This window comes from Gopherus evgoodei, chromosome 7 (assembly GCF_007399415.2).
Source record: "Gopherus evgoodei ecotype Sinaloan lineage chromosome 7, rGopEvg1_v1.p, whole genome shotgun sequence".
NCBI classification, from domain to species: domain Eukaryota; kingdom Metazoa; phylum Chordata; order Testudines; family Testudinidae; genus Gopherus; species Gopherus evgoodei.
The window spans coordinates 100,467,736-100,479,367 of NC_044328.1; the positions used below are offsets into that span (position 1 = coordinate 100,467,736).

The following is an 11,632-nucleotide window of genomic DNA, read 5'->3' on the forward strand; positions in this document are numbered from 1 at the left end:
GTGATGGGGGGCACCAGGGGCAGGGAGCGTCAGGGTTGTAAGGAGCTGGAGTGGGATGGGGGGAAGCTCCTGGCTACTCCAGTCTGGACTCACCTGGCCGGGGGTGCTGTGGAGAGCAGGGTGGGAACGCAGACTTGTGGGGGGAGATTCCCAGCTACTCCACCCTGGCCTCCCTCAGCAGGGGGCACTGGGGAGCACCTTGCAGGTTACAGTGCGGGACAGAGAATGGCGATGGGAGTCCCCCGCAGTGATCAGGGTCCTGGTTGGGGTAATGGAGGCAGGAAGAGGGACCCCTCAGTGCTCAGAGTCTTGCTTGTTCCTGCAGGAGCTGCTGAGCGAGAAGGTGAAGGGACAGGAGCGGGAGGCTGACCTGCTGCGGCTGCGGGAGCAGCTGGAGCGACGGGAGGAGGAGCAGCGCCTCCTGGAGGAGCAGCAGGGCACCCAGCAGAGGTAGGCATCTGCAGGAGGCCATACCCACACTTGGGGTATACTGGGCGGGGGGGGGAGGGTGGGCAGGGATCTTGGGGGGATGGAGAGGAGAGGCGGATTAGGTGTCTTGGGGGATAGACTGGAGGGCTTTGGGGGACAAGGATCTGAGCGGCTGGGGAACTGTATAGGAGGCAGAGGATCTGGACAGGAGGGACTGGTGGAAGGGATCTTTAGGAAAGGTGTCTGGTCATGGGGCTTGGGGGGCAGGGATCTCAGGGAAAGGGGTGGCTGGTCATAGGGGCTGGGGGGCAGGGATCTTAGAGAGGGGGCAGCTGCTCATCAGGGCTGGGAGACAAGGATCGCAGAGAGGGGTGGCTGGTCACGGGGGAGGCTAGGGGGCAGGGATCTCGGAGAGGAGCGATCATGGGAGAGGTGAGGGGGTAGGGATCTCAGGGAGGGAGTGGCTGGTTATAGGAAAGGCTGGGGGGCAGGGATCTCAGGAAGGGGCTAGGGCAGTTTCCAGGGGCTCCTGGGTGTAACGTGCCCCCCTCCCTAGCCAATACCAAAGCCTGGAACAGCGGCTGGAGTCATCCTTCAGAGAGATGCTGACTCTGAAGGAGGAGAAGATTGGCACCCTCCGCAGCCGGGTGGAGGAACTGCTCATCCTCAATCAGCACCTGGGAAAAGAGTTGCGCCAGGTGAGACACCACCCCCAGCGCCTCTGCTGGGAGAGGCCGGGGTTGCAGTAGTAGTGAGCTCCCGTCTGCTCACTTTCACCCTCTCCCTTGTTCTCTATGTCCAGGTGAAGAGCAGCACTGGGGCCCCCCTACCCGAAGCACCAGGGGCCATGGAGCAGGGCCAGGGGAACCCCGAGCCAGTGCCAGGGCTTCGGGCTGAGCCAGAGAGCGACACTCTGAGCAAGCATCTCATCGAGGTGGAGCGCAGCGTAAGTCCAAGATGCAGGGTGTTTTGGGGGGGCTTTCCTTTAGGGTGGGGCAGGATAGGGGCTGGAATCTGGTGCCCTCTAGAGGCTGGGTTCCCCCTGCCTTTGGGGTGAGGCAGGGAGGGGGGCTGTGATGGGAGGCCCCTCAGGGAGTCTGGGACAGGGGTTGGGGATGGAGGGAAGGCACTGTGCCCCTCAGTGGACTTTGTGCGGTTAGGGATTCCCATCCCCTCCTCTCAGCAGGGGCAGGTTTTGTGGGGCTGGAGGCCCCTCGGGGGAGCTGGGGACCCCCCCATCACTTGCTGATGCTTCCCCCACAGAATGCGGCACTGCTGGCAGAGAAAGAGGCGCTGATGGGGCGGCTGGGGCAGCTGGAGTCACAGCTGGGTGCCTTGCAGGGGGAGCTGCTGAGCCTGCAGGGGCAGAGCGGAGGCCTGCGGGAGGAGAGTGGGCGACTACAGGCCCAGTGTGGGGCCCTCCAGGTGAGAGAGCCTGTCTGAACCTCCCAACCCCCATTGTCCCTCACACAGCCCAGTGTGGGGCCCTCCAGGTGAGAGAGCCTGTCTGAACCTCCCAACCCCCATTGTCCCTCACACAGCCCAGTGTGGGGCCCTCCAGGTGAGACAGCCTGTCTGAACCTGCCAACCCCCATTGTCCTCACACAGCCCAGTGTGGGGCCCTCCAGGTGAGACAGCCCGTCTGAACCTCCCAACCCCCGTTGTCCCTCACACTGACCAGTGTGGGGCCCTCCAAGTGGGACAGAGTTTAAGGCCAAAAGGAACCCCCAAATCATCTAGTCTGACAAGTCACCCCAAATAAACCCAACCAGAGCCCTCTGGAGCCCTGCCTGTTGTGAGTCCCAGGCAGAGAACAAGAGAGGCCGAGGGGTCCCCAATACCTGAGCCCCTGCTCTAGCAGGGAATTGCTGCGATGAGCCATGTCCAGTGGATCCCACCAGGCAACTCCTGCCCCATGCTGCCAAGAAAGGTGAAAACCCCCAAGGTCCCTGCCAATCTGACCTGGGGGAAATTCCTTCCCATCCCCCAGCCTGGTGATCAGCTGGATCCTGAGCATCTGGGCAAGACCCACCAGCCAGGCAGCTAGAGAAAAGCTTCTCTGGACCAGCTCAGAGCCTGGCTCACCCTGCCTGGTGTCCTGTCTCCAGCTGTGGCCAATCTCTGATATTTCAGAGGATAATGGAAAAAAAACAACAACACCCAAACCCCAAATTAGTTTTGATGGGGAAAAAAAACAAACATTCCTGACACTGCAGGTGGCCGGCTAAAGCCCTGAAGCATAATTAGGAACATAAGACGTAAACCAGGAGAGACCCCCAGGGCTGCCGAGCCCTGCCCCCCTCCGCCATCATATAATCCCAGTCACAAATGTATCAGGCTCTATCTTAAGACTAGCTGGGTGTTTAGCCCCCACAATTCCTATGGGGAGGCTGTTCTAGAACCTCCCTCCTCTGATGGGTAGAAACCTTCTCATTGCCAGTCTCTGGGTATGGCTGTACCACAGGCTATCCTGGCATAGCTCTGCTAGCACAGCCCCCTAGGCTAGACTCAGCCTGCATTGACAGAAGGGGCTTTCAGTCAGAATAGGAACACCACCTCCCCAAACAACGGGAGTTGTGTCGATGGAAGCCCACTTCTGTCCCAAGCGCTGTCTGCCCTGGGTGTGTGTGTGTCACGTCTGACTGATGTTGATAGGACTTTTCTGTGTAGACCAGGCCTCCTTTGATTCCTGGCCAGTTTGTCCCCATTTGTTCCTGTACCAACGTTCTCCTTTAGCTTCAGTAGCTCTTCTCCCTGCCTGGGGCTAAACTCCCTGGTGTATTTTCAGAGAGCATATCCCCTCTCAGCCTTCGCCCAGCCAGGCTAAACAGGCCAGCTCGCCCAGTCTCCTTTCCTAAGATCAGTTCTCCTCTCCCCTGATCAGCCTGGGAGCCCTTCTCTGCACCGGGCCAGTTTGGAGCCTTGTTCCTGTGACCAGAACTGCACCTAGTGTTCCCGCTGAGCTCTTCCCAGCGCCTCGGCCAGGGGCATTAATGCTTCCCTATGGCCACTGGAAATCCCTCGCCGGATCCAGCCTAGGATCGCATTGGCCCTTTTTGTGGCCACCTCCCAAAGGTGGCTTATGGCATCCTGTGATCAACCCAAGCCCTGGGGATTCTCTTGCCGTCTGTTGCTTTCAGGAGATGAGCCCCCAGTGGCATGACCTTGCACTTCATACAATTTCATCCCAGGTCTATCACTGTGGCCCCCAAGATTTATCCAGTTATTTCTGTGTGATATTCCACTCCCAGCTCTGTGTCCTCAGCACACTTCGTTCACACCCTCCTTTTGGGCGAAAGTCATTAATGAAAATATCAAATGGGATCAGGCCCAAGACTGATCCTCGATCCCCTGGCAACTTCCCTCCAGTCTAGAGCTCAGCCTTCTGCACAGCTCATCACCTTCTCTCCTTTAGCCAGGTCCCTGGGGAGACACTGGCCCTCTGAATTCTCCTGTCCCCCCACTCCCCTTACCCCCAGATCCAGTGCAGCACCCTCCAGGTGAGATACTAACCCCTCAAACGCCACTGCCCCACAAGCAGGCCCAGTGTGGAGCCCCCAGTTCAGACACTGTGTCCCCTGGATGCCCCTTGCTCCCCCAAACCTTACTGCCCCAACCCCAGATCCAGTGCGGGACCTTCCAGGTGAGACATTGACTCTCACTCCCCTGTGGTTCTTGCTCCCCTGCATGATTTCCCTTGTCCATTCCCCGCCCCATGTCTCTCATTGCCCCCTCCCCTGGCAGGTGGAGCAGGCAGCGTTGCTGTCCCAGAAGGCAGCACTGGAGGCCCGGGCGTCGGAGTTGCGGGAGCGACTGGCAGGGCTGGAGGCTGAGGTACGGGTGGCCCGGCAGGAGCGGGACGAGTGGCGCGGGCGCCACGAAGGGCTGGTGCGCAACCATGACAAGCTGGCACTGCTGCACGAGCGCCAGGGCGCTGAGCTGGAGGGGCTGCTGGGCAAGCAGGCCAGCCTCAAAGGGGCACTGCGGGCACTGGAGCAGGAGCACCGAGCCCTGCAGGACAGGTAACTGGAGGGGGCTGGGGGGCACCAGGCCAAGGAACCCCCCAGGGCAGGGTTTGGGGGCACTTGGCTGTGACACGCCAGGTAACCCCAGGGGCAAGGGGAGCTGCAAGGCCAGGAAAGCCTGGGGAGGAGCGACTGAGAGGGCACAAGGGGGCAGCAGGCCACTGAACCCTATGGGAGGTGTCTCAGCTCACCGAGGGTCTGGTCCCCCAGCCTATCTACAGTCCCTCTGGGAGGAGCTCTGTTATGTGCCAGATCCTGGGCTTAGCATTTCACCAGGCCGAGTCCACAGCTCTATATACCTGGGCCTGGGGCTCCCGGCTCCAGCATCTCTGTGGCTCTTCAGCCAGTGCCACTGAGTTCAGAGGAGCTTTACCCCGCCAGGGAACCAGGCACTCGGGGGGTGGAGGGGGGAATGCAGTAACCCAGCACCACCTGTTCCAAGCAAGTGGGACTTTATTAATCCCCTGGAATCCAGCATTACAGAGTCCCTGGTAGGATGGGGAAGCCAAGCTTAACCCAGAGAGCCTGGGAACAGCCTGGCCTGGCTCTCACCTCTCCGCATGAGGAGGAAGCCCAGGATTGCTCGAGCGGATTAGCTGCTGAGAAGTGCTGGTGACTGCACTGACGCAGATCTCAGCGACTGGGTGTCAGGGGAGCTCAGCACGGGTCCCTCACCTAATGCCAAAGGGGCTGGGAACCCACCTAGGAGTTTTGGACTCAGGGCTGCTCTACACTTAAAAATTAGATCGACCTAACTACTAGGAAAACGTCAGATGGGGAGGGGGCACAGGGAGCTGCAGGGTGTCATGGGGGACATTCTGGGGAGTAAGCGAATGTGGGGCACAGCAGGGCAGGTGACTTGGGAGGGGACACTGGGCAGGGCTGCAAGGCAGGTAACCATGGGGGAGGAGCAGGGGTCAGTGGGGCAACCTCCGGGAGGTCCTGTGGGGTCTCACCCCTTTCTCTCCCCCTCCAGGCACAGCCGTCTGGTGGCACAGCAGGCCGGGCTAGAGCAGCGGGAGGCAGCCCTGCGGGGGGAACGGGAGCGGCTGGAGGGGGCTGAGCGGGAACACCGGCAGCTGGGGGAGCAGCACGCCCGACTGCAGGACGAGCATGCCCGGTAACTGGGGGGGGACTCCGGGATATAGGAGGTGGTGAGATGGGATGGGGGAGGAGTCCCTAGCATATGGGGGCAGTGGGAGGGACTGAGCTGTGGGAGTAGTGGGGAGTCTGTGGGTTGTGGGAGTGAGGGCTCTGGGGGCCAGGATCGAGGTCAGTGCGTGGGCTTCCCGTCGGAGTCCCCCACTGAGCTCCTCGTCCCGCACAGGGTGCAGGCGGCACTGGCTGCAGCCGAGCAGGCACAGGAGGAGCAGCAAGGGGAGCTGCGGGGCCTGCGGGGCCGGCTGACGGGGCTGCAGCTGGAGCAGGCCCGGCTGGAGGCTGAGGGCACTGCCCTGCGGGAGCAGAACCACCAGCTGGAGGTGGCGCTGGGCCGGATCGGAGACCAGTGTGAGGTGCGCAACCCCTGGTACCCCCTAGTCCCACCCCAGCCTGGACTAGTCCCCCTAGTCCCACCCCCCACTGTGTGTCCCCCCCAGAGACCAGAGCGAGGTGCGAAACCCCTGGGACCCCCTAGTCCCACCCCAGCCTGGACCCCCCACTGTGTGTCCCCCCAGAGACCAGTGTGAGGTGAAAAAGCAGCAAAGAATCCTGTGGCACCTTATAGACTAACAGACGTTTTGGAGCATGAGCTTTCGTGGGTGAATACCCACTTCTTCAGATGCATGCATCTGAAGAAGTGAGTATTCACCCACGAAAGCTCATGCTCCAAAACGTCTGTTAGTCTCTGAAGAAGTGGGTATTCACCCACGAAAGCTCATGCTCCAAAACGTCTGTTAGTCTATAAGGTGCCACAGGATTCTTTGCTGCTTTTACAGATCCAGACTAACACGGCTACCCCTCTGATACTTGAGTGTGAGGTGTGCAACCCCTGGGACCCCCTAGTGGCACCCCAGCCTGGACCCCCCACTGTGTGTCCCCCCAGAGACCAGTGTGAGGTGTGCAACCCCTGGGACCCCCTAGTCCCACCCCAGCCTGGACCCCCCACTGTGTGTCCCCCCAGAGACCAGAGCGAGGTGCGCAACCCCTGGTACCCCCTAGTCCCACCCCAGCCTGGACCCCCCACTGTGTGTCCCCCCAGAGACCAGAGCAAGATGTGCAACCCCTGGGACCTCCTAGTCCCACCCCAGCCTGGACCCCCCCCCACTGTGTGTCCCCCCAGAGACCAGAGCGAGGTGTGCATCCCCCAGTGCTGCCTGTGGTACCCCTGCCCCCCAGCCTGAACCCCCCACTGTGTGTCCCCCCAGAGACCAGAGCGAGGTGCGCAACCCCTGGTACCCCCTAGTCGCACCCCAGCCTGGACCCCCCACTGTGTGTCCCCCCAGAGACCAGAGCGAGGTGCGCAACCCCTGGTACCCCCTAGTCCCACCCCAGCCTAGACCCCCCCCTGTGTGTCCCCCCAGAGACCAGAGCGAGGTGTGCAACCCCTGGTACCCCCTAGTCCCACCCCAGCCTGGACCCCCCACTGTGTGTCCCCCCAGAGACCAGAGCGAGGTGTGCAACCCCCTACTGCTGCCTGTGGTACCCCTGCCCCCCAGCCTGAACCTCCCATGGCATCCCTACTGGGGAGCAGAGCGAGGTGTGCAACCCCCACCTCCAGCCTGACCCCCTCCTCATGGCATCTCTACTGGGGAGCAGAGCGAGGTGTGCAACCCCCACCTCCAGCCTGACCCCCTCCTCATGGCATCTCTACTGGGGAGCAGAGCGAGGTGTGCAACCCTCACCTCCAGCCTGACCCCCTCCCCATGGCATCCCTACTGGGGAGCAGAGCGAGGTGTGGTACCCACCCCCAGCCCGAACCCCTGCGTGGCATCCTTACTGGGGAGCAGAGCAAGGTATGCAACCCACTACCCCCAATTCCACCTCTGGTATCCCCCAGCCCCATTCCTCCAGCCTGAACCCCCATTGTATCTTACCCGGAGACCAGTGCAAGATGTGCAACCCCTGACCTCCCCCAGTCCTGCCCGCCAGTCTGAGCCCACCGGAAACACACACAGTGCCCGATACCTTTCTCCTCCCAGCCCAGCTCTCCCCCACTGCGCTCTCTGTTGGAGACCCTTGCAGACCCCCAATACCTTCAGACCCCCACGCTGGTAGCCACCTGCCATGGATCCACAGCTCCAGCGCTCTGGAGCAGTCTCTCTGGGAGGACTTCTTCAGTTTCAGCCCCCAAGGGTCACACTCTCCCTAGGGCAGGCCTCTTGGCTTCACCACCTCCTGGGGCCAAACCTCGGAGCCTTCAGCACCCTTGGGTCATGTCGCGAGCTCCCCTCAGTGAGTCCACCTGAACTGGATACCTGAGGGAGACTGACACACCCAAAGGGAGCAGCACTCCCCCAATTTCCTTAAACTGGAGTTACTCAGCCAGCGCTGTCGCAGCAGGAGGGTTTATTAGATGTCTGGAACACAGCCTAGAAAGTCCTTCGTTAACACAGAGAAGAGAAAGTTACAGCAAAGTCCTTCTGGGTCTGTGCAGAGCCCCCAGCCCCCCTCTTTAGACCCAGTCACCCACACTTAACAACCCCACCTGGCCCCTCCTGTCCTTTGTCCTTGGTCCTGGCAACCACTGTCACCTGGCCCTCCTCCTCAGCCCTTTGTCCTCCAGCCCTTTGTCCTCACACCTGGCTGGCTCCCTAAGGAGGCGGGGCCATCCGTGGTCATTAGTTGCCAGGTGCCAAATGTCCGGGTAATTGGACTGGCCTTTGTCTTCTGAGACTCTCCATGGGCATTGGGCCCAGACCCCAGGCATCAGAGACGCCTGTATCTCTGGGTCTCTGCAAGGGGTAAACCATCTTTTCCTTCCACCTAGTTAACCAGGCACCACATAGGGGAAACTGTGGCATGCCCACTATTCATCCAATTCGCACTCCATCACACCACCCACAGCCCAGGTCTCCCTGCCCCAAGCAAACAGTGGGAGCTGGTCCTCCCCTCTGAACCCCCTGATCAGAGAGTGCTCTCCCCATTCTGCACCTCCAGCCCCCCTCCCTCTGTGAGGGGGAGCCCAGAGGGGCATGGCCTGTCCTATCAATAGCTCTGCTGCCTCCCAGCTCCTGGCCCAGCTGAAGGGAAACCAGGAGGAGGAGAACCGACACCTGCTGCAGGAGATCCAGAAACTGAGCCAGGAGAACCGCAGCCTGCTGGAGCGCAGCATAGAGAGCCGGGAGCAGTACCACTCGGAGCAGCGCCAGCACCTGTGAGTGCCCCCCTGAGTGCCTCCCTCGGGCCAATGGGGGAGGTGCGCAGGGAGGGCTCAGAGGTGTCGGGGGTGTGGGGCAGTCTGGCTGGGGACTATAGTGGGCAGGGAGCTAACCCCCAGATTCAGATGCTGCCCTGTGCTCACCCCCCAGGGATAAGCTGAACGAGCTGCGCCGGGAGAAACAAAAGCTGGTGGAGAAAATAATGGACCAGTACCGGGTATTGGAGCCAGCGCTGCCCAAGAGCAAGTGAGTGTGCCCCCCCCCGCCCCCGGGCCAGCCCCAGCCACTGCCATGGACTTCCACACCTGCCCCCTCAGCCAGGGACCCTTCTCTGCCACCCTGGGCCCCCCATCCTCTGAAACAGACTGAGTCACCAACCCTCCAAAGCTGGCCTGAGCCAGGGGACCCCCTTTTTCCTCAAACTAGGGATACACCCCCCCAAAGCCTAGGACCCCCAGGGCCAGCCTGAGCCAGGGACCCTCCCTGAAAGTTGACCTGAGTGTCTCTGCATGGGTCAGTGTTGGGGGTGTGGAATCTCCCAGGATGCGTGGTGAGGCTGGCCTGGGCCCCCCATCTCCTGCCAGGAAGCATGTGACCCTCCCTCTCCCTCCACCCCGCAGGAAGAGCAGCAACTGGATTGCGGACAAGATGAAGAAGCTGATGAAGCAGCGGCGTGAGCCCTCCCGGGAACAGCAGCGCCCCCTAGCGGAGGGGGCCAATAGCATTGAGAACCTGCCGGGACTTGGGCAGGATGGGCGTGCACCTGATGGGGGTGAGAGTCCGGGACCCTCCACCTTGTGGAATGTGGAGAGGAGAGATCAAGAAGGGATGGGACCCAGGCATCCTGGACAGCCCCACAGTGCTCACAGCCCCCAAGGGGACTCGGGTAGGGGATGGGACCCAGGCATCCGGGATGGCAGTGCAAGGCATTCTGACGCAGGACTCACCATCCCCTGCCCCACTAACCCCTGCTTCGCCCACAGACTCCAGCGCCCCTGCCTCGCCTGTGCCCCTGCGCAAGGCCACCAGCGTGCTGAGCCTGCCTGATGCCCAGCGGGTGCACCTACGGCTAAACCGGCGCAAGTTGAGCTCCCGCGTCCTGGTCAGCGAGTCCTTCGGGCCTGGGGATGCCACCCCCCGGCAGCGCTTCCGCCAGCGCCAGCGCCCCCTTGCCTTTCTGGGGGGCTCCCGTGAGGAGGCCGCTGCCCTCTGGGAGGCCCAGGAGGGGCAGAGACTCCCCAGTGCTGGCAGCGAGGAGAGAGGTGAGGTGTCAGGGACTGGGGAAGTGTCATCCCCGGATGGGGGGATATAGAGAGAGATTGTGGGGGCAGGGGCTGGGGGAGCTTTACTCCAGATATTGGGTGTTGTCCCTAAGTTATAGGGGCATCCACCCAGATGGGGGGTGGGGACTGGGGGAGCATCATCTTTGGATAAGAGGGGACATTGGGGGCGTCACCCCTAGATGGGGGGCCAGAGAGAGAGATTCTCCCCCAACAACCAGAAGAGAGGGGGAGGAAGAGGGAGGGTCAGTGAGAGGATCCGCTTTGGAGTGGGAGGGGTTCCAGTTGGAGTATGACAGGGGATCCAGAGAGCTGAGATCAACTGGGGGCTTGGGGCAGGTGTAACTGGGGGTCCTGTCTCTGCCCAGGGCTACCGCAAGGGAAGGAGAAGGCGCCGCTTGCGCCCCAGCTCAGTCAGTGAGCCCAGCTCAGCCCCGCCTGGATGGCAGCGACGCAGGGAACTGAACCAGAAAGGGATCCTGCTACAGTCCCTGCTCCCAGGATCCTCCAGCCACATGCCAGGGGCATAGAGAATTGGCTCTGACCCCCAGCCCCTGATCCTTCCCACCCACCCCCCCGGGACTCCTGCCCGACACTGGGGTGGGGCTCAGGATTTGTATTGTATTTCTATAATTTATTAGAAATAAAATTTATTATTTATCATCCCTTCTGCTGCTTTCCACACCGCCCCACATCGTGCCTGCCCCCATCCCCCCTCCATTTCCTCCCCTTGCCCTTCTCCCATTCTCCCCCTCCGCTGCTCCCCCACCCCCGGCACCGTTGGGAAGGAAGGGGGTTTCCTCCCAGCCCGCCCCCCCCATCATTCTTGCATTATCAGTTCCTTCCGCCCTCATGGTTACACCACTTTCACAACCGCAATCCAGGAGCCCTTTCTGCCCCCTTCAGCTCTGCACCACCTCCCTACTGCATCCTCCCACCTCTCCTTTGTATCCCCCACTCTGCACCACCTCCCCACTGCATCCCCTGCTCTGCACCAACTCCCCACTGCATCTTCCCACCTCTCCACTGCACCCCCTGCTCTGCACCACCTCCCCACTGCACCACCCATTCTGCACCCCCCACTCTGCACTACCTACAATTCCTCCCCACTATATCCCCCTGCCAGCTCTGCACCTCCTGTTCATGCCTAACATGCCCCGAGCTGGGTCCTGCTGCAAGAAAGCTCACACTGCCTGCCTGGGCACTAGGGCCTCCCCCACTTCCCCACTGCATCCTCCCACCTCCTCATTGCACCCCCTGCTCTGCACCACCTCCCAACTGCACTCCACTGCTCTGCACCACCTCTCCACAGCACCCACCAGCTCTTCCCCGCCTCCCCACTGCACCCCTGCTCTGCAATACCTTCCCCATCTCCCCACTGCACTCTGCACGCGCGTGCACACACACACACACACACTCACTCACTCACTCACTCACTCATTCTGTTCCACACCTCCACCCCCACCTGAATCCCTCCATCCATGGGGCAGGCAGGTGGGGGGAATCCAAGTTTGCGAGGGAGCTCACAGTGGGACCGTGTCCTTTTGGGGTTTGTCCATGGGAGTAGGGTGCAGGAGGG

The 11,632-nt window shown here is 61.5% G+C and overlaps 1 protein-coding gene across 3 annotated transcripts in view; it reads left to right on the top strand.

Moving 5' to 3' along the window:
* Positions 1 to 10,639, top strand: part of CCDC88B (coiled-coil domain containing 88B) — a 28,789-nt gene extending 18,150 nt beyond the window's left edge. For all 3 annotated transcript variants that reach the window (XM_030570798.1, XM_030570799.1, XM_030570800.1), the window contains exons 16-27: positions 326 to 450; positions 986 to 1,127; positions 1,232 to 1,375; positions 1,693 to 1,854; positions 4,174 to 4,451; positions 5,431 to 5,574; positions 5,782 to 5,968; positions 8,624 to 8,769; positions 8,924 to 9,019; positions 9,394 to 9,545; positions 9,757 to 10,035; positions 10,422 to 10,639. In XM_030570798.1, coding sequence (XP_030426658.1) covers positions 326 to 450; positions 986 to 1,127; positions 1,232 to 1,375; positions 1,693 to 1,854; positions 4,174 to 4,451; positions 5,431 to 5,574; positions 5,782 to 5,968; positions 8,624 to 8,769; positions 8,924 to 9,019; positions 9,394 to 9,545; positions 9,757 to 10,035; positions 10,422 to 10,474 — 1,908 coding nt within the window. In that variant the 3' untranslated portion in view covers positions 10,475 to 10,639. The remainder of the gene's footprint in view (positions 1 to 325; positions 451 to 985; positions 1,128 to 1,231; positions 1,376 to 1,692; positions 1,855 to 4,173; positions 4,452 to 5,430; positions 5,575 to 5,781; positions 5,969 to 8,623; positions 8,770 to 8,923; positions 9,020 to 9,393; positions 9,546 to 9,756; positions 10,036 to 10,421) is intronic.
* The last annotated feature ends 993 nt before the right edge of the window (positions 10,640 to 11,632 follow it).